The following is a 26,860-nucleotide window of genomic DNA, read 5'->3' as shown; positions in this document are numbered from 1 at the left end:
TCTCTTTGTTTCTGGGTATCTCTTGCTCTCTCATTCTTTTTCTTCTTCTCCTCACTCCCATCCACATGACGCCTACGATTATACTTTGTCTTGTGAGGGAATCTCAGTGGAAATGCATGCAATCTCCTGGTTTGAGCAGTTTATACTTGTACTAGATGTCTATTCTCTGTTGGACCCCTTGAAATGGGATATGACAAAATGAGTCAAGAAACGTTGCTTTGAAACTTAACGATTCCTATTTTTCTACCTCACAGAGTTATAGCAATCAAAAACCTCTTTGACTGTCATCAGTTCCTGAGGATAGTGAAGGCACATAACCAGTTACCAGTACTTAAGGATTTAAAGCTACAAAGTCTCATGAGAAATCATTTCTTTGAAAAGTGAACATAAGTCACTCTTCAGGTCCCAATTCTTTGTTGAACATGGAGCGTTAATAATGGAAATCATACCTTAGTCGTAACTATAGTATTACAAGTATAACACCATCACATGGTATTTATTATGCATTCATAAGTATGGTTTTGATATTAAATTTTTAAAAATTTATTTAGAATATTTTTCCATGGTTATACAATTTATGATTTTTCCCACCCTTCTTCTCACCCCCCTCCAGGAGCTGACAAGTAGTTCCACTGGGTTATACATGTATCATTGTTCAAAAGCTATTTCCATGTTATTCATATTTGCAATAGAGTGATCAAAACTCCAATCATATCCCCATTGAACCATGTGATTGATCTATGTTTTTCTTCTGCATTTCTACTCCTACAGTTCTTTCTCTGGATGTGGACAGCGTTCTTTCTCATAAGTTCCTCTGGATTGTCCTGTGTCATTGCACTGCTGCTAGTAGAAAAGTCCAATACGTTCGATTGTACCATAATGTATCAGTCTCTGTGTATAATGTTCTCCTGGTTCTGCCTCCTTTCATTCTGCATCACTTCCTGGAGGTCTTTCCAGTTCACATGGAATCCCTCCAGTTCATCATTCCTTTGAGCACAATAGTATTCCATCACCATCAGATACAACAATTTGTTCAACTGTTCCCCAATCAAAGGGCATCCCCTCAGTTTCCAATTTTTGCCCCACAAAGAGCACAGCTATAAATATTTTTGAACAAGTATTATTATCTCTTTAGGGTTCAAACTTAGCAGTAGTATGGCTGGATCAAAGGGCAGGAAGTCTTTTAAAGCCCTTTGGGCATAGTTCCAAATTGCCCTCCAGAATGGTTGGACCAATTCACAACTCCACTAGCAGTGTATTGTTGTCCCAATTTTGCCATATCCCTGGTTGTGATATTTCATGGGTAAAGGATATCAGGCTTTGTAAAAGAAGGAAGTTGTACTAAGAGTGACAATTCCTAGTCATTTTAGAATGGACTTCAAAAAGAATGGGAAGTCATATTATCCTTATTAGTCAGCTGTAGCATTTGATTCACCAATTAATTTAATTGCATTTAGTTTGGAAGTCAACATTGAAGAGGCCATTACTTTAGCAAGTTAACTGTTCAGAGGTGAATTAGCTACTTGAGTGCCCTGGGATCTATAGCATATGTCCAAAAAGAAAGCAGACATGTAGCCCCAGGAGGGAATGTCTACGATGGATCACAATCTGTTGACAAAAAATGGCTTCATTTTTTAATAAGCTTGCCTTTGGAGGGGGGCATATTTTTACAGGGTAGCCTAGAGCCACATTCTAGAAATCCCCTTTGCACAACTCCCCCAGCATGGATATTGTCACTTGGAACAAGGATGTCACTTCCTATAGCTTGATTAGTTGATGGTTTTCTCTAAAGATCTGATGAAAGATGGCTCAGCTTTACCTCTCTCAAGTCACAAAGGTACTAACAGGTTCTGTCCTTTGCCCAACAGACATTCAGCTGACTCTTCGCTTCTTCATCCTTGGCATTACCTGCTTGATTTTCCTGGTGTGTGTTCCGATATGTTGCTGCATCCTTTGCCAAAAAAGGTACATAATCACATAAGCGTATTTTTTAATATTTTAGTCTTTTGGGTTTGGAGGCTCCCTGTCCATCAGGTGGTGTCACTTGTGGGCTGCAAAGTATGGGTATTATGCCTTAGTTCCTTTTCTTTCTTTTAAAAAAATGAATTTATTTTGTAAGTTACATTAAAATTCTCAGGGCCCTCCTTACTTCCCTTCCATCTCCACATTTAGAGAGGGCATCATTTGAAAAAGGCTTACATGTTTCTTTCAATTCTTTCTCTGGAGATAGACATTCTCAAGGTATTCTTCAAACATTATTTCTGTTGCCTTATATACTGTTCTCTTAGTTCTTCTCCTTTCACTCTTTATAATTTCATGTAGGACTTTCCATGTTTTTCCCCATTTCTTTTCACTTTTTCAGTTACATGTAGAAACATTTTTGACACTTGTTTTTTGATTTTTTGCAATTCATATTTTCTCCCTCCCTATCCTCCCCCTTCCCTGAGACGGTGGTAGTCTGATATAGGTTATACCCATACTTTCATTCCATATTGCTCATGTCACGATAGAAGACATATCAGACATATAATAGAAATCCCATGAAGGAAGGAAACACAGTGGAAGATGGCATGCTTTAATCTGTAATCTGACTCCAACAGTTCCTTTTCCTGTGGTTAGCATTTTCATGACAAATCCCTTGTTGTTTTCTTGGAGTCTTGCTTTGCTGATAATGGTTTAGTCCTTCAGAGTTGGTCATTGTATAATATTTCTGCTTACTGCATACATTGTTCTCGTGGTGCAACTCCCTTTGCTTTGCATCAGTTAATTTAAGTCCAGGCTTTTCTGAGCTCATATTGTTCATTTTTTGTGGTGCAATAATATCTCAGAACAACTATATGCTACAACTTGTTCATGTATTCCCCAAGTGGTGGACAACCCTTGATTTCCAGTTCTTTTACACTACATAAAGAGTTGCTAAAGAATATTTTGGTGCAGGTATGTCTTTTCCCCTTATCTCTGATCTCTTTAGGATACAAACCAAATAGTGGTATTGCTGTGTCAAAGGGTTTGCATTGTTTTGTTGTCCTTTAAGCCTGATTTCTTCTTGCTCTCTAGATTGGTTGTACACAATAATTGGTAAAACACAATAGTGTAGTGTCCAACTTTTCCTATATTTCCTCCAACATTTATCATTTTCCTTTTTGGTCATGTTAGCCAATATGATCGCTGTGATGTGATATATCAGAGTTGTTTCCATTTGAATTTTTCTAATCAGTGATGTGGAGCATTTATTCACATGACCATGGATAGTTTCAATGTCTTCCACTGAGAACTGCCTGTTCATATCCTTAGACCATTTTCCAATTGGGGAATGTTTTATATTCCTAGAAATTTGACTTATTCTTTCCCGATTTCTTATGGTTTCATTAGCTTTTATTTGTTCCGTATTAATTTTTAAAGAGTTATTTTCTTCCTTGAGTTTTGTTTTTCCTTTTCCATTTGGCTAGTCGTACTCTTTAAAGAATTGTTTTAATTGGTGTTCTTTTTTGCATCCATTTCCATTTGGTTGCTTAGGAAGTAGTTTTCTTCAGTGTATTTTTGTGACTCCCTTTCCTTTTGGACTATTTCAGTTTTTATGGAGTTAATTTCTTCAGTGAATTCTACCCTCCCCTACCCCATTGAGTTTTTCTGTCACTTCTCTTATTATTTGTTTTTCTTAACTTCACGTTCTTCCAGAGGTTCTTTTGGGGCCTGGCATCTTTTCACATTTTCCTTTGAGGATTTATATGTTTTCTTTTTGATTGTTGTCTTCTTCTGTGTTCATATTTTGATCTTTCCAGTTTCACTAAAGTAAGTTTCCAAGGTCAGGGATTTTTTTGTCTTTGGCTCATTTTTCTAGTTTTTTCCCCCTAAATTATCTTATCTATTTGTTAATGTTCTTCTCTGTTCTTGGGGAAGGGAGCATACTGTACCAAGCTTGCAGAATATTCTCCTCTGGTACTTGGGGTAGACCTGGCTGCCTTTGTTTCTCACAGTGTGTCTGTTGAGGAGGTGGCCTTGCTGGCTTGCTCTAGGGGGGTTTGTCACTGTTTTGTCCATCTATATTTAGGACCCTGTTTTACCAGTTCCCCCTCTTGTTTCATAGGCTGGTCCGATACCCACTCTGCTGATTCCCTGCCCCTGCCAAGTCTTAGTCTGGGCAGGTCCCATGCTTGAGGTTCTGCTGCCATGTGGGAGTACATAGTTTCCTGCATTTCAGCTACCTTTTGGCCTCAAGGCTCTGTTGTCATATGATATGGGGTCTTTCAGTTCTCAGGCTCCTTTTCTACTTTCTTATAGCCTCAGGGCTCTGCTGTCATGTGAGAGTTGGTAAGTTTTCTGCCTTCTCTTCCTTCTGTACCTGTGTAGAGTGGCACTGGGCTTGTTCTCATTCTACAGCTTCATTGCCTCTGGTGGAGTTGCAGTGTGTTGGACTGGTCCAAGTTTTGCTAATTCTTGCAGATGTTTTATTGCCTGAATTATTCTCTCTTCTTACCCCAGTGAGACGTGTTCTTCTAGCTTTCCTTTGTTTTGAGGTGATTTATTTTCTTTTTATGTGTGTGTAATGATTGCAGGAGCAGAGCATCCTTTCCTCTACCATCTCAGCTCCCAGCATGCCCTGGCCCATGTTTTTGAAAATTAACCTACTCATCATTTCTTATGGCACAGTAGTCCACCACAATCATATGCTTCAACTTTTTCAGGGATTCCCCAATTGATGGGCATTCTCTCAATTTCCAGTTCTTTACAACTGCAAACAGAGCTGCTATAAATATTTTAGATCACATAGGTTCTTTTCCTTTTTCCCTGATCTCCTTGGGAAGCAGATGTAACCGTGGTATTGCTAGGCCTAAAGATATGCACAGTTTCATAACTCTTTGAACACAATTCCAAATAGCTCTTCAAAATGGTTGGTTCAGTTGACAGTTCCACCAACAGTGTATTAGCGATCTTGTTTTTTTCACATGCCCTCCAACGTTTATCATTTTGCCCTTTTGTTATTTTAGGCAATCTGATAGGTGTGAACTATCTCAGAGAATGCTTTGATTTCAAAGGGCCAAGTAAACATTGGTCATTTAAAGACTCCCCCAGAGTTGTGTTTCCATCATGTTTGCAAAGGCACTCTCTTTTCTGTTAGTTAATGCGGTTCTGCTTGATTGCCTATATGACTTTCTCTCAGCTTAGCACAGTATCTGTATTTGTAGAACACATCTTTTCTGTGTTTCCAAAGGGATGATTAAAGGTCTGAGGTACATTGTAATGCACTGAGTGAGTGAAAATGATCTAATGACCAGATGAAGGGGGGACAACAAGGTGCATTTCTGTCCAGTTTAGGGGAGAAAAAGGGATTGAGGTGGCTTGCAGTTGCCTAAGAAAGTTTCTTAGAGCCTAAACAGGATTAGGATAATTTGAGGAGGAGAGGGGAGAGAGAATCTCGTAGAGAGGGTAGGGGAAGCAAACATTTAATTCTAGCACATCTATGTGGGGGCTTCTTCAGTGTAATCCCTTTAAGTGTCATCCCCCTGCAGAGGTTTGCCACAGAAGTAAGGTTATTTCGCTTTTGCTTTGCGTTCAGACGTGGTACTTTTTTCCAAGGAAAATTGTGCTAACAGACTATTTATAAATGTAGAAAAATGGGGCTTGTGTAAATTTGATGTCAGTATCTTAATCTTATGGTCTAAAAAAGTCTCCTCAAGTTGATGCCAAATCTCTTTTCATGGTCCACTAAGTGGGGTCAGCAAGTGCTTGTAAGCCAGGGAGCTCACTGAGGCCCAGCCCTCCATTTCCTTCACAGGCTGAAAGCAGAAGGAGTCAATTGATCATGGGGAGGTAGAGGGAGCGGCGCCACTGATTGTCTCAGGTGCCAACATTTATCTGTTTGTAGATAAAGGGCTACCACTGGTACCAACTCAGCAGGGCTCTGGTATGTCTACACTGATAAGACACTACTTGTGGCGGTAGTGCTTTAGGGAGTTGCTTTGAAAATGCTGATGGGGGAGCAGTGGGCTGATGATACTTCAAGATAGGCATTTCCAGAATTTTGCTTTCTTCCTAGGAGACTAAATTACTAAATTCTCATTAAGTGGAGAAATCAATACTAACAGTCTGGAGATGACCAAATTGTTGTTTTCCTCTCAGGAAGTACAAAGCTCTGGTTTTTAAGATCACACATAATCAGTTATCCTTGGAAGGAATTGGCCGAGTGAGTGTGAATGCCCTGCTGAACCTGGGCAGGAATGGTACTTACCTAGTGAGGAGCTATGAAAAATGTCCCCTCTGAAATGCATAATGTGGTGTGCGTTTCTGGCTTACAATTTGTAGATTCTGATCTGCCGATTGATTACCTGACTCACAGAGGAGATGTCCTGTACCCGTAGCCTGTTAGAGTGACCGAAGGAGGGCAGAGAGAGAGATAGAGACAGAGAGAGAGAGAGAGAGAGAGAGAGAGAGAGAGAGAGAGAGAGAGAGAGAGAGAGAGAGTGAGAGAGAGAGAGAGACAGAGAGAGACAGAGACAGAGAGAGACAGAGGCAGAGACAGAGTCAGAGACACAGAGAGAGAGAGAGGGAGAGAGAGAGAGAGAGAGAGAGAGAGAGAGAGAGAGAGAGAGAGAGAGAGAGAGAGAGAGAGAAGGAGAGAGAGAGAGAGAGAGAGAGAGAGAGAGAGAGAGAGAGAGAGAGAGAAGGAGAGAGAGAGAGAGAGAGAGAGAGAGAGACAGAGACAGAGACAGAGACAGAGACAGAGACAGAGACAGAGACAGAGACAGAGACAGAGACGGAGGGGGGTGTTAAAAACCAGTGGTAGAAATGAGTCATAAAAGTGGCTTCAAAATCATCACCCTTTTCATTTGGGGATAGGACATGGTGTTCTTCATGTTTGTGTGTTCAATTGGATGCTGTAATATGACCAGAGATGTTCTTTGGAAACCCTGGATCTGGTCATTAGCCACCTGCTGAAAGGTTTCCAGTTTCCAGGCCTAGTTATTTTTCTAAGTTGGAAAGAAAAGAAAACCTTTCCAATTCTCAACACAGTGCTAGTTTTAGAGAAATATTGTCAAAGAACATTTTGATCACAATCTGAGTACACTGGAGTCCGGTGATAACAATTTACATTATAGTGTGAAATTCTCTCCTCATCCCAGGCAGTTCAATTACTGAAGTAAAGTTCACTTTCCCATATGAGACAGTTGCATCATGGGGCTCCTTTGAATAGCACATGCTATGTATTGGAGTATGGTAGGACCACCACAATTCAAGGCCTGGATTCAAGGCTGGGTTCTAGTCCTAGATTTGAAGGGAAAGGATCTCACTTGGAATCTTGACTTTAATACTTGTTAGCTGTGTGAACTTGGGCAATTTACCTACTTGTCTGAGCCTCAGGTTATTCATCAGGAGACAGGAAAGGGACATTTCTAGTACCTATTCTGGGGATCAGTCCATTTAGGCTCTAAAATAAAGTGACTTGGTGAATTCAGGAAGACCTGAATTTGAATGTTGCCTCAGATACCCATTATCTGTGTGACCCTAGACAAATGTATCTGCCTCAGTTTCCTTGACTGAAAAATGGGGCTAATAATAACATCTACTTCTCAAGGTTTTTGTGAGGATTCAATGAGATAATATTTATAAAGTGCTTCCCAAACCTTAAAGCACTACATAAATGCTGGTGGTTATTATTTTTGTTGTTATTATTATTATGATTACTACTACTACTACTACTACTACTACTACCACTACCACTACTACTACTACTACTACTACTACTACTACTACTACTACCACTACCACTACTACTACTACTACAACTACTTCCTGCCCAATCTCTCACAATCTGGTTTCCATCATTCTACTCATGGTGCATGTGTTTTTTTCAAGCTCTCTAATGACTCCCTAATTGCAGAATCTAATGGCATATTCTTGGTCATTCTATTTCTTGACTTCTTACCCCCTTATTATCTCTTATTTCTTAGCTTCCATGATACTGCACCCTTTTTTGTGTGGGTGATCTGACTGCTCCTTTTCTGGTTCTTTTCCTATTTTTCCCTCCACCTGCCCCCTAAATGTGGGTATCTAACAGATTCTGTCCACTACATTTGCTCCTTTAGCTGATTCCCATGCTCTCATCTCCCTCTTCCTGTGACTTTGCAGGTGGTCCTCTCATTGGCCTCTGCTGCTCTGTTCCATTAGCATGTGCTCATAGGGCTACTTGTTCCTTGATCTGACGATGCCTTCTTTAGCTGCCATGTGTCTCCCCAGCTTTTGCCTATAGCACTCTGCAGTGTTTTGATATGACCAACAGGAACCTGGTCTTTGCTCTCTCTGTGCCCTGGCTAGTGGTTACTGCTCTTTCAACTGACAATAAGGCGATTGATGTGGAATTCTGAATGCCAGAGACTGAGAGGATTTTGCCTCCTTAGAAAGGGATACACGATTCTCTTCTTTGAGGAGTTCCAGCACCTGGAATGCCCCTGTTGGCAGAGAATTGTACTGAAATGTTACCCTAACCCTGGTGTTTGCACAAGTCATCCATTCTCCAAAAGCAAAGCATCCCAACTCTTCCCTCAATCCCCCCTCTTTTTTTAACCCCTTACCTTCCATCTTAGAATCAATACTGTGTATTGGTTCTAAGGCAGAAGAGTGGTAAGGGCTAGGCAGTGGGGGTCAAGTGACTTGCCCAAGGTCACACAGCTAATTCCCTCTCTCTTAACTGCACACCAGGCAAGAGTAGTCAGATCTCACCTTTATCAAATGAGATACATAAAGCACTTTGTATGTTAAAATAGTAGGCCATTCTGGGGCAGTCAGACACATAAAGAAGAGGCAACATAGCATAGGGGACAGAGAGCTGGACTTGACGTCAGGAAGACCTGAGTTCAGATCCTTATTTTGATATTTCCTGTGTGATATTTGATATTAGCTGTGTAACTGTATAATTTGCTTTGCTTCTCTGAATCTCACTTTCCTCAAATGGGAACGGCCTCACAGAGTTGTGAGGATACAACGAAATGCTATAAATGAAGGGTTTTGTGAGGTGCTAGAAAAATGATAGCAGCTGCTGGTAAAGCTGTTAATAAAAGGAGTTCATTTCTGGTCATCTCTGCCCTCGCTTGCTGATATAGTCACCTGAGTTTCTGTCGTAGAACCTTAGCATTTAGAGAGCTTAGTCTTTATGCAGAACAGCCTTGGTTAATACAGGGTGGTGGTTGGTTGCCTTTCATTCCATCAGCCAATAGTGTGCTGCAATGAGTGTAACTCCACAATACAGAACTATATATATATATTTAAACCCATGATGCAGTGACGCTGGAATGAGTCAACCATGATAGAGTGAGGCACTACTGTATCACCTTCCTCATTTATGTAGGCTGTGCTTCTTGATGATGGAGTAGAGGGTATATACCAAAAGGCAGTTTGATTCAAAGCAGCATATTCTATGTACCAAATGAATTACAGACAAGAAATCAAAGTGCTTGGGGAACTTTCTAGTACTATACAAAGGCAAAGCAGGATGTGGTGGGAAATAAGTTGGCTAAAATAATCAGGAAAAGTATATTTCCTAGAGGTGCTGGGCTTCGAAGAATCACTAGAATTGCAGGCTAGTTTTTCTGTAATGGCTGGTGAGAGTGGTTGTCATCATAATGAGTTTGTTTCAGGAGAGGTTTTGCTTCTCTCTGTCTCTCCTCAGTCCCTCCTCCACACAGCATCCAAAATGAGATTCCCCAAATCTGGAGCTGAATGTGTCACAGCTCTGTTTAAGAAGCTTCAGTGGTGCCCCATTGCCTGTATAATAAAATCCAGTCTTCCGTTTGGCATCTAAAGTCTACCCAGTCTGACTCCAAACCATCTTTCTGCACTGAGCTCATATTCTGTTTCAGGGAAACTAGCCTGCGGATTCTTTTCCTATGTACAGCATATCTGCTCCTGCTTCTTTGTCTTTGTTCAGGCTCTCCACAGTGCCTGGAATGTATTGCCTTTTTACTTAGCTCTTAGGGCCCATCTCAACTGGCACCTTCTATGTGAGGCCTGATTTCCTGATTTCCCACCAGTTGGTGGTGTTCTCCTTCTCCCATTTAGCTACTGTTTTGAAGTGCTTTATCTCTAAATGTTTGATTTGCTTCTGGTTCACCTTTTCTTGGCCCTCTCTAGAATGTAAGCTTCTTGAAGGCAGGGACTGTGTTCACGTCAATATCACCTCTAAGCTTTATCTTGTGCTAGGCATTTGAAATGAATCAATAGCAATTGAACAAACGAATCAGTCCAATTCCATTCCATTCAATACAACCATTGTAGTAGGATGTGAGCTTCTTGGGGGCAAGGACTGCTCTTCATTTTAACTAACACTGTCTGGCCCATGGTAGGCATTTCAGACATATTGGTCTAGATGAAGAGCACGTGCTCCCTGACATATGAGAGTCGGATGAACATAGAAAAGAAGATAGAGACAGAGATGCTTAGCAGGGTAATGTTGTGAGGGGAGGGGTCTCATTTGGGGTTTTATTCTTGCAGCACAGTGCCTGAAAACTTACAAGGAGGTAACTCGGAAGTCACCAAGATCCTGCTGCAACATTCTGACACCCTGGAAAACATCAATGATATTGAGGAGGAGGAGGAGAAGGAGGAGAAGGAAGAGGAGGAGGATAATGTGGATGAGGATGGTAATAATGGTGATGGTTATAACGATGATGGTGATGCAGATGATGCAATTCCAGAAGACACTAGAAAAGCAAAAGGCAAAGGAAAAGCAAAATAGAAATGGTAATCATTTAATCATTGATCACCTTAAAAAAACAATGGGTTGGAGTTCTTTACTGTTAGCTTTTGAAATGCAGAGACCTAAAGGGAAATGGCCACTCATCCTTACTCACTGGGGGCACTGGTTACCTGGAAATATTAGCAGAGGCAGGGAATAGCCTTTGGGGTCATACATGAGGGAAGAGGCAACTTGGCTTATTTCCACTGAAAGCAAAGCCTGATCCAAGTGTCAGTGGTACAGCTGTCAGGAGAATCAGTCCCAGGGGGTAGGAAAAGACAGACTTTGTCCTGGTCTGAACTGGCCTGGCCTGACCCTGACCCTTAGAGAACAATGACCCTAGGCCCCCTCTGAATTCTGACCTCAAGGATGCGTATCTTTGTGGAAGCAGGTGGGAGGGAAACATTCCTGAATTATGTCTTAGTGAGAGCACACTCAGCACATTCACAGGGCAGCAAATGGACAAACATTGGCTCTGGTTCCTTGCCTCTGAAATGATAGTCTTTGCAGTGTGATATGCAGAGGTCTGAGATTTGAACCCTGCCTCTGCCACTACTCACAGTCTTTGTGTGATCATTGACAAGTTACTTATTTTCATATTCTGTTAAATGAAGGACTTCTTTTAATATGGTGGGAAGGATAATGGATGAACACAAATAAGGTCTGGATTCAAATTCTGGTTCTACTGCCCATTAGTTAGGTGACTCTGGCAAGGGACTTCAATCTATCTGGGCCACATGTTGTTCATATCCAAATGAGAAAGTGGCACTACATGACCTCTGAGGTACCATCCACCTCTAACTCAAAGATTCATGATCTCTGGAATGTCCCACTTGGCTTTCCCTAGCTCACCTTTTTCTTAAAGGATATTTATTACTACCAGCAAGAGAATGAAAGTCAATATTTGGATAGGAAGCTAACTCTGCACCTTAAGGAAGGTAGCAGGATATGGTAGAAAGAGTAAGGAATGAGCAATCAGGAGACTTCAGCTTGAAGATGGCCCCTATCCCCTCTGGGCCTCCAGCTTTATTTCTTTTGGTTTACTTTAATATCTTTCAGGCTTAATCTTTGCCTTATTTTTTAAGTTTATTTATTTAATTAATTTAGAATATTTTTCCATGGTTACATGATTCATATTCTTTCCCTCCCCTCCTCCTACCTCCTCCCATAGCCAATGATCAGTTCCACTGGGTTTTAAAGGAATCATTGATCAAGACCTATTTCTATATTATTAATATTTGTAGTAGAGTATTAAGTTAAGCAAATGTTTTTCTTTTGTGTTTCTACTTCCACAGTTCTTTCTCTGGGTGTGGATAGCCTTCTTTCTCCTAAGTTCCTCAGAGTTGTCCTTGGATCATTGCATTGCTGCTAGTAGAGAACTCCATTATGTTTGATTGTGCCACAGTATATCCATCTCTGTGTACAATATCCTCTCACTCTGCATCCATTCCTGGAGGTCATTCCAGTTCACATGGAATTCCTACAGTTCATTATTCCTTTTTGCACAATAATATTCCATCACCAACAGATACAACAATTTGTTCAGCCATTCCCCAATCAAAAGACATCCCCTCATTTTCCAATTTTGCTATCACAAAGAGTGTGGCTATAAATATTTTTGTACACATATTTTCCCCTATTATCTCTTTAGGGTATAAATCCGGTAGTGGTATGGCTGGATCAAAGGGTAAGAAATCTTTTAAAGCCCTTTGGGCATAGTTGCAAATTGCCATCCAGAATGGTTGTATCAGTTCACAACTCCACCAGCAATGCATTAATGTCCCAATTTTGCCACATCCCTTCTAACATTTATCGCTTTCCTTAGCTGCCATATTGGCCAGTCTGCTAGGTATAAGGTGCTACCTCAGAGTTGTTTTAATTTGCATCTCTCTGATTATAAGAGATTTAGAACACTTTTTTTGTGTGCTTATTGCTAGTTTTGATTTCTTTATCTGAAGATTGCCTAGTCATGTCCCTTGCCCATTTATCAATTGGGGAATGACTTGCTTTTTTGTACAATTGATTTAGCTCCTTATAAATTGGAGTAATTAGACCTTTTTCAAAGGTTTTTTGTTATAAAGATTTTTTTCCCAATTTGTTGCTTCCCTTCTAATTTTGGTTGCATTGGTTTTGTTTGCACAAAAAAATTTAAATTAATATAATCAAAATTATTCATTTTATATTTTGTAATATTCTCTATCTCTTTTTGGTCTTAAAAATCTTTCCTTTCCCATAGATCTTATATGTATGCTATTCTGGGTTCACCTAATTTACTTATAGTTTCCTTCTTTATATTCAAGTCATTTATCCATTCTGAGTTTATCTTGGTGTAGGGTGTGAGATATCGATCCAAATCCAATCTCTCCCATACTGTCTTTCAATTTTCCCAGTAGTTTTTGTCAAATAGTGGATTTTTGTCCCCAAAGCTAGGATCTTTGGGTTTATCATACACTGTCTTGCTGAGGTCATTTACCCCAAGTCTATTCCATTGATCCTCCCTTATATCTCTTAGCCAATACCGTATTGTTTTGATGACCATTGCTTTAAAGTACAGTTTAAGATCTGGTACTGATAGTCCCCCATCCTTCACATTTTTTAATTTCACTATTTCCCTTGATATTCTTGATTTTTTGTTCTTCCAAATGAATTTTGTTATAATTTTTTCTAATTCAGTAAAAAGTTTTTTGGTAGTTTGATAGGTATGTCATTGAATAAGTAGATTAATTTGGGTAGAAGTGGCATTTTTTATTATGTTAGCTTGTCCTACCCATGAGCAATTAATGTTTTTCCAATTGTTTAGATCTAGTTTTAATTGTGAGGAAAGTGTTTTATAGTTATGCTCATATAGTTCCTGTGTTTGTCTTGGCAGATAGATTCCTAAGTATTTTATATTGTCTAGGGTGATTTTAAATGGAATTTTTCTTTTTAACTCTTGCTGCTGAGTTGTGTTGGAAATTTATAGAAATGCTGATGATTTATGTGGGTTTATTTTGTATACTGCAACTTTGCTAAGTTGTTAATTATTTCCAATAGCTTTTTAGTTGATTCTCTAGCATTCTTTAAGTAGACCATCATATCATCTGTAAAGAGTGATAGTTTTATTTTCGTCATTGCCTCCTTTAATCCCTTCAATTCCTTTTTCTTCTCTGCTACTCAGTAATTGCTACAGCTAGGGTTTCTAGTACAATATTAAATAATAGTGGTGAAATTGGGCATCCTCCCTTCACTCCTGATCTTATTGGGAAGGCTTTTAATTTATCCCCATTGCAGATGATGCTTGCTGATGGTTTTAAATATATATTGTTTATTATTTTTTAGGAAAGGTCCATCTATTCCTATACTTTCTAGTGTTTTCAATGGAAATGAATGTTGTATTTTGTCAAAGGCTTTTTCTGCATCTCTTGAGAGAATTATGTGATTTCTGTTGGTTTGGTTGTTGATATGGTCAATTATGTAGATAGTTTTCCTAATATTAAACCATCCTTGTGTTCCTTGTATAATTCTCACCTGATCATAGTGAATAACCCTCATGATAACTTGTTGGAGTCTTTTTTCTTGTATTTTATTTAAGATTTTTGCATCTATGTTCATTAAGGAGCTTGGTCTGTAGTTTTCTTTCACCGTTTTTAGTCTGCCTGGCTTTGGAATCAGTACCATATTTGTGTCAGAAAAGGAATTTGGTAAAACTCTCTCTTTGCTTATTTTGTCAAATAGTTTGTATAGTATTGGGATTAGTTATTTTTTAAATGTTTGATAGAATTCACTTGTAAATCCATCTGGCCCTGGAGATTTTTTCTTAGGGAGTTCCTTGATGGTTTGTTCAATTTCTTTTTCTGCGATGGGATTGTTTAAGTATTCTATTTCCTCCTCTGTTAATCTAGGCAATTTATATTTTTGTGAATATTCATCCATTTCACCTAGATTGTCATGTTTATTGCTATATAATTTGGCAAAATAGTTTTTAATAATTACTTTAATTTCCTCTTCATTAGAAGTGAGGTTGCCTTTTTCATCTTTGATACTGTTAATTTGGTTTTTTCTTTTTTTATTAGATTAACCAGTACTTTATCTATTTTATTTGTATTTTTTTCAAAGTACGAGCTCATATACTCATTTATTAGTTCAGTAGTTCTTTTCCTTTCAATTTTATTAATTTCTCCTTTGATTTTTATGATTTCCAATTTAGTTTTTATTTGGGGATTTTTAATTTGTTCTCTTTATAGTTTTTTAAGTTGCATGCTCAAATCTTTGACCTATTCCCTTTCTTAGTTTGTTGATATATGCACTCAGGGATATAAATTTTCCCCTGAGTACAGCTTTGGCTGCATCCCATACATTTTGATAAGTTGTTTCCTCATTGTCATTCTCTTCAATGAATTCATCAATTGTTTCTTTGACTTGTTCTTTGACCAACCAGTTTTGAAGAATTAGATTATTTAGTTTCCAATTAGTTTTAAATCTGCCTTTCCATAAGCCCTTACTGATTATGATTTTTATTACATTATAGTCTGAAAATTGTATTATTTCTCTTTTCCTACACTTGCTTGCAATGTTTTTATGACCTAGTACATGGTTAATTTTTGTATATGTGCCATGTGCTACTAAAAAGAAGGTATATTCCTTTTTATCACTACTTGGTTTTCTCCAAATATATATTAGCTCTAATTTTTCTAAAATCTCACTCACTTCCCTTGCTTCTGATTAATTTTTTGGTTCAATTATTTAGTTCTGATAGAGGAAGGTTAAGGTCCCCACTAGTATGGTTTTACCATCTATTTCCTCCTTAATGTCCTTTAGTTTCTCCCTTAGAAATCTGATTGCTGTACCATTTGGTACATATATATTGAGTATTGATATTTCTTCATTATTTATATTGCCTTTCATCAAAATGTAATTACTTTCCTTATCTCTTTTAATGAGATCTATTTTTGCTTTAGCTTTGTCTGAGATCATAATTGGTAGTCCTGCATTCTTTGTCTCAGTTGCAGCCCAGTAAATTCTGCTCCACCCTCTTACTTTTACCCTGTGTATATCTACTTGCTTCATGTGTGTTTCTTGTAGACAACATGTGGTAGGATTCTGGTTTTTAATCCATTCTGCTATATGCTTCCTTTTTATTGGTGAGTTCATCCCATTAACATTCACAATTATGATTTCTGTCTGTGTATTACCCTCCATTTTGACTTCCTTCCTTAGATTCTGCCTTTTCTCTTATCCCTCTTACCCTCCCCTTCAACTTTTCGCTTTTAGTCAGTTTTCTCCCTTTCCCCTCCCTAATGTTACTCCCCTTCCCAGCACCTCCCCTCTTATTGATTCCCCTCTTACTATAGTGCCTTTTAAACTATCCCCCTACCCTCTCCCTCTCTTGTATTGCTTCCCCCTCCACCAGTCTATTTATTACCCTTTTACTTCTTTATAGTGCACAATACAATTCTCTACTCCAATGGATCTGACTATTCTTCCCTCTCCGAGTTAATTTCAGTGAGCATAAGAATTAAGTATTACCTGTCTCAACCTCTTTCACCCTTCCATTGAATTGGCCTTCCCCCCTCCCCCATGCACTTCTTTATGAAATATAAATTTACCCCATTTTGTCTCCTTTCCTATTTCTCTTAGTATTATTTTCTTTTTTTACCCCCCCCACATTTTTGACATTTCATCCTATACAGTTTGTCATTGTTCCCTCTAAGTATACTTCTTCTAGCTACCCTGATGATAATAACAATTTTTAAGAGTTACCAATATCATCTTTTCTTATAGAAATACGAATCATTTTAACTTATTGGGCCCCTTAACAAGTTTGTTTGTTTGTTTTTTTCCCTTTTTTAATTACCTTTTGGTGATTCTCTTGAGTTCAGTGTTTGAGCATCAAATTTTCTGTTTAGGTCTGGTCTTTACAAATGCTGGAAGTGTTCTATTTTATTAAATGACCATACTTCCCCCTGCAAGAATATAGTCACTTTTGCTGGGTAGTTGATTCTTGGTTGTAGACCCAGTTCCCTTGCTTTCTGGAATATCATATTCCATGCCTTCTGGTCCTTCAATGTAGATGCAGCCAGGTCCTGTGTTATCCCAACTGTGGTTCCATACTATCTGAATGACTTCTTCTTAGCAGTTTGTAATATTTTTTCCTTGGCCTGGTAGTTCTTGAATTTGGCTATAATATTCCTCGGTGTTGTCAATTAGAAATCAAATGCAGGAGGTGATCTGTGGATTTTTCAATCTTCACTTTTCTCTCTTGTTTGAGAACATCAGGACAGTTTTCTTAGATAATTTCCTGTAGAATGGTGTCCAGTCTTTTTCTTTTGTCATGATCTTATGGTAGTCCAATAATTCTTAAAATGCCCCTCCTGGATGTATTTTTGATGTCTGTAGTTTTGTCAATGAGGTGTTTCATATTTTCCTCAATTTTTTCATTCTTTTGATTTTGTTTTATAGACTCTTGCTGTCTTGTGAAGTCATTTGCTTCTAGTTGTTGGATTCTAATTTTTAGATACTGAATTTCATCCCTGACTTTTCGGTCATCCTTCTCCTTCTAGTCTGATTTTCTTTGTAGGTCATCTTTCATCTTCTTTGCCTTGTTTTCAAGCCAGTCAATTCTGGCTTTCTAGACACTATTTTCTTGTTTTAGTTCATGTGCCTCTGTTTCCAGATGACTTTTTTGCTTTTTAAGTTCATTTCCCAACTGTCTTCAGCCTCTCTTAATTATTTTTTTAATTGTGTTTTGAGTTCTTCCAAAGCCTGTGTCCAATTTGCTGGAATGTCTCCATTTTTTGCTTGGTATTCCTTGATCCTCCTCTGTTCCATTTCCTCTTTGTTCATTACCTGGATAGAAGCTGTTGATTGTAATTTCTTTTTTCTTCATTTTTCCCCTTCTTTCCCCTTGTCATTGGCTCTAATCTTGCTCCTTTGCTTATTTGCAGGATCTGTGGGTTTGGGCTATTGTGTCCTGAAGGGGTTTCTTCTCTGCTCTGCTGATTCACTACATTAGTCTGCTGAAGTATTAATGAGCCCTGAGGTCACATTTAACCTCAGGGTTCATTAATATTCCATCAGCTTTCAGTGGAGTCAGTGGGGGAGGGATATTGGAGGTTGAGCTTCCCTGACCTCTGAAGGCTTCTTATCTGCCTTATTGATTAGATTAAGACAGAGAGGAGCTCATCTGCAGAGCTGGATGTGCTTTGAGAAGAGGGGGGGACAAGATAGAGAGTTTTGGCTGCAAATAGGCTGCTCTCCATGCTTCTTCTCCAGCTACCTTCCTGCCAACTGTGGTCAGCACCCTGAACCTGGCACAGCTGTGCCAGCAAGATTCTACTCCCTCTGGGCCAGAGCCCTTGCCTGTGATTCTAGAGACAGCAGGAGACTCATCCCAGTAGGTGAGGGAAGGGTCCTCGGATATTCCTTCTTCCTTTTCCTTAAACCTGAGAGTTCAAGAATTCAGGCTTTTTTTGGAGTACCTTTTAAGCTGAATTGAGCAGGAGGGTTCCTTGGCTCTGTCCTGTTTTTAGATTTGGTTTTATGTCCCCTTGAAGCACTTTGTTTTTGATTGGTATGGAAGGGTTTTCACAGAGGTTTTGACTTTTGCTGCATCTAAGCCACCATCTTGACTCTGCCTCCCTTGACTCTGTAGGAGTAAGGAAATTGGACTTAGATGATCTGAGATTCTCTCCCATTTAGGATTCTATGAATTGTTAAGGCAGATTTTCCCTAGACGTGTGTTGTTTTTTGGATATGTGTCAGGTTCTGGATGTTTATCTTAGTGGGTCTAGTATCATTTCACCTGAGGGAGCACTCTCAGTGGAAGGCCTGAGCACAAAGGCAGCCTGGAAGAATGTGATGGAGCACTTAATCGGGTTAACCTATGGAAAAGTGGATTATGGTTAGCTAGTATTAGATGAGTGTATCGTTTAAATTGGAGGGAAATTGGTGACAATCGATACAGTAAAATTGAAGGAAATGAGATAGACTGAAAAGGTATCAGGCTCGAGTAATATTATTTTCTTTAATGGAAAACAATGACACTGAGAATATTGTCTTTTGTTAGCTGTTGCTGTCAGCTGGTTTCACTTTAAGAAGACTGAGTATAAGAAGAGTCAGTGGAAAGATTTTTGGCCAAGCCACTTGCTGAATACCTAGGTGACCTTAGACAGAGCACTTCTTTCTTGGCCTCAGTTTCCTTCTCTGTAAAATGAAAGGGTTAATTTAGAGGGTTTCTCAATCTCTGTGGTGCTAGAATCCTCCAAATAATTTTACTATCCCACTGAATAAAATGATCTGTATATTTTTAAAATACAAAAATATTTCACTGCATTAAAATCAACTCATTGAATTTGCAAGGATCAGTAAATGGTGTTTTTCAAAGTTCATTTATAGTTTGTGGTTTGGCACAGGGAAAATCTTCACATGAATTCCAGAGGGAAGTCGATTTTGTTTTGTAGAAACATCATTTTGTGAAGTATATACATTGATAGAAAGCAGGTTGTCCTTCTGCTGAACTGGAGGCCTCTTTGGAGAGGAATAGGGGGAGGAAAAATGCTTTGAACCCCACAAGAAAAAAGGGAAAGTCAAGATCCAAGCATTGTGCTCACTCTGTTCCTTCTAGTTCTGTGTATGTGAGTGCCCACATTGACAGACAGAGTCACAGGACTGGAGAAGTAGAGTGGGAAGGCTCCTTCGAGGTCATCTAGTCCAATGCCCCCCCCCCCCCAGAGTGTGAAATCAGATCCTGAGGGAAATGGAGCGACTCATCCAAAGGTCATGTAGTTAGTGAGTGGCAGGCCAAGAACTAAACTCGCAGCTTCTTACCCCCAATTCAGGGCTCTTACCACTTTTCCATGCTGCTGCTATAGTGTTTAGGGGTTAGAGGACGTGAGTGCGGTGTGTGTGTGTGTGTGTGTATGAATGTGAGGGGAGGAGCGGGCTGGGGTGGGCGTTGGTGTGCTCTGCTGGGTACTTTAGGAGTTCAGATGACTTTCCTTGAAGACGTTAGTGAGGGACTCAAAAGAGCTGGCCTTCCAGCCCCCGCTCTGCTGCTTTATTTACTCCCTGTGTGCCCAAGGGACACCTATCTCTGCCTGTGTAAGACAGTACCTGTTTGTTTCTAGTCTAAGCAGTTACTCTTTTTCTAAAATGACATTTGGAGTTCCACCTTCCTTTTTTATAAGGCAAAACATAAGTTACGAGTCTTCGATCTGAATAAACCAGAAGAATATGTCAGTCACCCAAATGCAAATGAACACCTTAGAAGAAGAAAGCTGTTTTGTTTTGTGTTTTCATCCTCTGTAAATTCACATCTTAAAACAATTTTTTTTCAGTGTTTTAAAAACCTTTCCCTTTTGTCTCAGAATTAATATTGTGTATTGGTTCTAAGGCAAAAGACTGGTCAGGGCTGGGCGATGGGGGTTAAGTGACTGGCCCAGGGTCACACAGCTGGGAAGTGTCTGAGGGTAGATTTGAACCCAGGACCTCCTGTCTCTAGGCCTGGCTCTCAATCCACTGAGCCACCCAGCTGCCTCCCAGACTCACATCTTTAATAAAGAGGGAGGGGCTTTTGCCTTACTTGAATATATAATTTGTGACTCCCTAATTGTTGAGCTGAATCAGTCTAAAATGTACAGATAAAGAATCCATTCCATGAAGATGATCTAGAACAGAATTTCAATTCGTGGCAAATTGTGGGTCTGTTTTTACTCTTTGGTGAATATGGCTCTGCCATGGGCCTACATGAAGCAGGATACTTGCCCTAGGGCCACTGCCCCCCCCCATCAAAGTAACCCATATCAGCAATCACATTTCATTGTATACTATCTTTCTTCAGAGCTGTGCAAGGTGTTCTGTCTTTTTAGGGAGCTTCTTTTCAAAAAAATGTGCAGTTCCATAAGACATTTCTAACTTAGAAGGATGTCTTATAAGGCCTAGGAGCCACAGGAAGAGTAAAAAGTCTATAGTTATGTTAAGGGAGAAGAGAGCTTATTTGACTGGTTTTTCTGGCCTCAGTAGTATCTTCCATACCACTTTTGTGTGGTCTTGGGCATACTTTCTGCAAATCAATGGGCAGGGGCTCAGATAGTATCACTGATACTCATTAAAATGCCAAGAGACACCGTACCAGTCTTAAGTGGGGAGGGTAACACGTGGAGGACCACAGAGGCCCTAACCACGGACAGACAAGAGAGGGTGTCCCGATGTCATCAGGAAGCCAATATGGAATCCAGGGCAACATTGTTTTAGGGGAGAATTTCATTTTTAGAGGTGTTTGGCTAGGAATTGTGACTTGATCCTAGCCTCTGTCTCCAAAATGAGGAGAAGATGTGAACAATCCTAGTGGTCATAAATGGAATAGGTTACCTCATGAAGCAGTGAGATCTCCTGGGATACTGATGGCAGCATAGGTGCAGTGGAAAGAGTTGAGTAGGAGCCACAAGGCCTGGGTTCAAATCCTAACTCTGCCACTTAATATCTATGTGATTTTGGCTACGCCATATGTCTTTCCTGGGATTCAGTTGACTCTCTTGTAAAATGAAAAGCTTGAACTAGATGACCTTAAATGGCACTTCTTGCTCTAATGTCCTTGATCTTCTGATCCATCATTGCCTATGTCCCTGAAGAGTGTAGACCTCCACCTGGTAAGACCCATTAGAGGCTACTGCATCAGCAGGAGGTTCAACAAGGGGCATATGAAGGGATAAATCTTTCTTTTACTAAACCATTAATTAACCATAGTATTCTCCTAGCATAATTTGCAAGAATGTCTCAGAAACACATCCTTGGGGAACTTTTTGGTTTTGACTTTTTTAATATTTTGGTAACTTTAGTTACTTTTCTATTTCTTTTGGCAGCTAAGTGGTACAGTGGTGAGACTGTTGGGCCTCTAGTCAGGAAGATCTGGGTTCAAATCCAGTCTCAAACACTAAGCAATTATGTCTCTCAATTGAATAGTTTTAGAGTTTCCTGGGAATGCTAAGAGGTTAAGTGATTTGCCTGTAGTCAGAGGGAGGACTTGAATGAAGGTTGTCCTGACTGTAGGATCTCCTTTGCCCCTCTCCAACCCCCTGCCCTGCCTCTCACCAGCAGTGAGATGAGCGCTCACTACCCAACAAACATTCCATCCACCCCTGGCCAGGCTGTCCAGATTGTAAAGTCATAACTGAGGCATCATTTCTGTTCCCTGGTGGCAGCACAACCTAATTGAAAGCAAATATCCAGGAAGAGAGCAGCAGCAGCCCCGTGACTGATGGTCCATTTATAGAGCTGACGTGACGACAGTAATGGTAGACATCTGTGGATGCTGTTACATTTACAAGGCTGAGAAATGAGGCTCTGGTTTGTAGTTGAGCCCTTAAGTCAGAACCGCCTGTGTGCCCAGGGTTCTGGGCATGTGGAGTTGCAGTTTCCCGTTAGTCCTGGGGGGTCCACGAATCCCGTCTCAATTCTAGCTCAGGACAATTTTCTTTGGAGAACAGTGGAACAGTAGATGTGAATAGACTATGAGTTATGGCTACACTTGAATCTTGTGTTGTGGAATGATTGTTTAAGTGGTTGTGAAGAGGGAAGGAGCAAGGCTTCTTGGGGTGGGAGGTGGTGGGAACTTTCTCTAAGGAAAGCAAGAATAACCTGCTTCAAAGGAAATGCACCGCCTGCCCTCCACTCCTAGATAAATCCCTTTTGGTGCTTGTCTTGCCTCACATGCCCCAAACTACGTGCATTTTCCTCAGCAGCAGCATTTTCTCTCCCCTCTTCCCCATAGTCCTTTTCTCAGTGAAAGATAAAGGCTTGCAGAGCCCAGTTTCTCACATACTTATTTTTGAAATTTTCTTTCTCTTAGAAGTGGCCTTGACCAAATTCAAGACCTCAGAGTACGTGAGGCTCAAGTTTCGTGACTGGAAGATAAGTTTTGGCATGTGGAAAGCACACTTGGCCTGGAAATGAGAAGATCATCCATCAATTACAACTCTTGTCTCAGCTCTGCTGCTAACTAGCTATATGGCCTTGGGCAAATGCCTGCATCTTTTTGAGCTTTGGGTTCCCCAGTTCTAAAACAAGGGAGTAAGGACTGCACTTCTCAGAGACACAGGCCTTGAGCAGAAAGGGACTTTTCACATCCACTGCCTTCATTTTAGAGAGAACAAAACAGCCCAGAGTTTTCTCTACTAAGCCCCACTGCTCATCTGTATGGAACTCTTGAAGGCTGTATATCTTCTTCTCATGTATATGATCCTCCCAATAACATTGTGAGTCAGGCGCTATTATTCATCCCATTTTTCAGAAAGGAAGCCAAAGTTCAGGGAACTGAAGTGACTTGAGCAGGGTCACACAGGGAGGAAGTATCTTAAGCAAGTTTGGAACCCAGGTCTTTTTAGTACTATAAGGCTGGCATGCTATTCACCAGCTCTGCTGTTTCTAGGTTTCGTTCTAGCTCTGACATTCTGTTATTTTACTCTAAAGCCTTTCTGTGGACTAGTACCCAGTAAATGATCTCACATGCAATACAGTTGTTAAAGCTAGACCACCAGTGTATAGCCATCCAATTCTTTCCCCTAATTTAGTATTGCAGTTTCAGGTTAGCCACTGAGCCGTACCATGATGCCCATCAGGAAACCATCATTTAGAGATGACAAAAAATGTGTCCTCTTCAGAGCAGAGAAGAAGTTCCCAGAAATCATTCCATATTTTGGTTTCTCATCCCTCTCTGATCTTCATGGTAAATACTACAAAATGCAAACAAATTTTTTCTAGCTGAAAGTATCCTCTTCCGTTTCTTCTTAGGACAGGCTGTCCTGGAGTTTTAGCCACGGCCACTGCAGTGACATTCTCTAGTTCCACATGAGGTAAGATAGGCAGGACAGGGCTTTGCAAAACAGTGTTGTCTGAACAAGGCCCCCAGACAGCAGGTCTTGAACTCAGGAGCCTGGGAGCCATGGGGGCTTTTCTCCCTCTCATTAGTGTCCGAACCATGTGCGTAGATGGATTTTTCCATGTCCTACCTACGTGTGAATGTCGTCTCATCTCTGTGTTACCTGTGAATTTTGATACTCATACTTGCGTCTCCTTTTGAAATAGGATGAAGTACTTATTTCAGGACATCATAGCTGCCACAGGCACTTGTGGCCTCCCACACATGGCAAACTAATGCCTGCCTTGTAATGGGGTCCTGAAAGAGAAAACCATTTCTGCTGTCCTTTCTGTTCACTGGTCGGTCAGTAACGGAGGCAGCAAGAATTGAGTAAGCTTTTACTATGGCCCAGAAACTATGCTAAGCATTAAGGATACGGAGAGGGCCACAACTGCACCAAAAGAAGATAAAAACAGTTCCTTCCCTCAGGAAGCTTCCACTTTTAAAGGGGAAAACAATGTGTACATCTCTCTCTCTCTGTCTCTCTCTCTCTCTCTCTCTCTCTCTCTCTCTCTCTCTCTCTCTCTCTCTCTCTGTCTCTCTCTCTCTCTCTCTCTGTCTCTCTCTCTCTCTCTTTCTCTTTCTCTCTCTTTCTCTCTCTCTCTCTATATATATGTATATATATATATATATTTGTTTACTTATTTATTTATATAAAGTAGATGAAAAGTAATCTCAGAGGGGGAGGCACTGGTGGGGTGGGGAGGGAGGGGAGAAGGTTGAAAAAGGGTACCTTGAATGAAGCAAGGGAAACCAAGATAGGACATTCCAGGCATTCTAGAAGGACAGCCAATGCAAAGGCAAGGAGATAGGAGACGGTGGGTCCTAGATAAAGTGCAACAGGGATTTCGGTCATTGAGTGTGTGGAGGGAAGACTGGGAAGGTTCTTTAATACCTTTAAATGCCAGAGGAGTTTGTATTCGATCCTAGATGGAAGTAGGGAGCTATTCTCCAGGGAGCACAGTGAGCAGGGAGGTCCCATGGAAGCATTCAAGAAAATAGAAGAATTCCTTTTCAGCTCTGTGAAGGATAGATTGGACTAGAGAGAGACTTGAGGAAGGCCACCAAGCAGAAGGCCACTACAGTAGGCCGGGAGAGAGGGGCTAAGGGCCTGCCTTAGAGTCCTGACCGTGTAGGGAAGAGAAGGGGACATATATGAGAGATGGTGGGGAGGTTGAAATGCCAGGGTCTGACCACAGAGTGCGAAGGAGAAGGAGGAGTCGAGAATGACTCCCGCCTGGCATGTCTGAGTGAGTGGGGGGATAGATGGTCCTCCCAACAGTAAGAGGAGGGGAGTTGGGGAGAAGGAAGGGTTTGGGGAAAATATTTGGATGAATTGTTTTAGACACTGAATTGGAGATGTCCAAAAGGCATCTGATGGTCGGGATCGGGAGCTCAGGAGACAAGTTAGGGTTGGATGATAAAGATCTGGGAGTCTATGCAAAGAGATAATTCAACCCAGAGGAAAGCAAAGCATGTTCAACATTCTCCCCACAGTGGGAGATGCTACAAAAGCACATTATATCTCCAACGAGTCTTCCTTTTTGTTCATAATCTGGCCTTTGGGGGTAATTTAAGCTGAGTACATGCATTTGAACCCACAACCTTGGGTTCATTTGAAGCTCTGTCAAAATCTCCAGTTAGAGAATTTCAGATACTTTACATGTCTTCTAATGAAAAGCCACAAGATGGCACTGTAGGGAAACACTTTGTGGCATGTTTATCTGTGAACCACTTACATTCTGTATGTTATAGGCAACACATGGAGTGGGGCTGGCGAGGGATTGGGTAATGGAATTGGCTCCCAAGCCTCTAAGGACAGCACTCAACCCGGCATTCTCTGGAAAGCCTGGCTTAGGATATAAACGAATCCTAATATAAGCGCATACTGTTTGTTAGAAGAATTCCCACGCGTGTGCACGTACCTTGGGAGGTTGAGATCCCTGTGTGTTTGCTAGTATTGGCACCATTTCTTTGTGTGGAAGGGAATTCTTTATTCTCTTTGTCTCTTGACTTAAGCAGTCAAGAATTCCCTACTTTGTTAGACTATTAGGCTTTGAACTTCTATTTTTTAATTTCTTCTACTTCAAGTGATTTTTCATAAACTTCATATCTCTATGTGTACGCGCATATATACACACATATATAAACAAATATACACAGACAGTGAATCCAGCAACCAGTCTGTCTAGTTAATATTACAAATATTAGTCATGGCAATACATTATTTTAATTTTTACCACAATTAAAGGGGAATAGACATAAGGAAGAAAATCCTACCATAATATATTTCAGCTTACAGTCTACATGTACATACCTCTTCCAAACTAATTGACGTGCTCCACTGTTCAAGTCAGAATGCTGTACATCTTCCAGGATCCATACTATAGCACATTCCTAATTAAAATGTACTCGCCTCCCTCCTGGACCTGGCAAGCAATTCAGTCTGGTTCATACATATATTATCATGCAAAACATTTCCATATTTTCCATTTTTATAAGTGAATAATCTTATAGAACCAGACATATGTCCAAATAATGTTGTTCTCTCTTCTTCCCAGGTCTGATGAGAGTTGGGTTCTGGTACTCCCAGCCCTCTATCCCCTTGTTTCCTTCTCCATGGGAGTTCCTCCACTCATTCCTCCTCCATCCCATCTCCTCCTTTCTATTCCACTACTATTTGGCCTCATTCTATTAGATTCCCTCGACCTTAAATCTTCCATCTATACCCACCCCTTTAAAATAACTTAGGCAATAATGCCATTCCTGGGGGACCTAGATGATATTTTTCATACCAGAATCAAACAATTTTACCTTTTGGGTTGCTTATGATTAGGCTTTCATTACCCTTATATGTTTCTAATAGATCAAATTTTCTGCAGAGTTCTGTGTTTTCTCTAGGAATAGTTGAAACTCCTTTAGGTAGTTAAATGTAAATTTTTTTCCTTTTATAATTTTGTTTATCATTGCTGGATGTTATTCTTGGCTGTAAGATCAGTTCTTTTTTTATTTAAAAATTTCAAATGTACATCTTGTAATATTCTCTATCTCTAGTTTGGTCTTAAATTCTTCTCTTCTCCATATATATGACAGGTAAATTGTTCTCTGTTCCCATAATTTATTTATATTATCTTTTATGCCTAAATCATATATCCATTTTGACCTTATCTTGGTATAGGGCAGCATTGGCAAGTTTTCAAGTTCTCATGCCCAAACTGCAACTTCAAGCTGCCTGTGAA

The 26,860-nt window shown here is 40.1% G+C and overlaps 1 protein-coding gene across 1 annotated transcript in view; it reads left to right on the top strand.

The window, feature by feature from the left end:
- The window catches only part of FMR1NB (FMR1 neighbor), a 67,240-nt gene that overhangs the window by 26,280 nt on the left and 14,100 nt on the right, over positions 1 to 26,860 (top strand). The window contains exons 4-5 of the mRNA XM_007507258.3: positions 1,869 to 1,965; positions 10,486 to 10,734. Coding sequence (XP_007507320.2) covers positions 1,869 to 1,965; positions 10,486 to 10,729 — 341 coding nt within the window. The 3' untranslated portion in view covers positions 10,730 to 10,734. The remainder of the gene's footprint in view (positions 1 to 1,868; positions 1,966 to 10,485; positions 10,735 to 26,860) is intronic.

The sequence above is a fragment of the Monodelphis domestica genome, chromosome X (assembly GCF_027887165.1).
Source record: "Monodelphis domestica isolate mMonDom1 chromosome X, mMonDom1.pri, whole genome shotgun sequence".
NCBI lineage: Eukaryota > Metazoa > Chordata > Mammalia > Didelphimorphia > Didelphidae > Monodelphis > Monodelphis domestica.
This window is presented reverse-complemented; position numbering and strand designations above follow the sequence as displayed.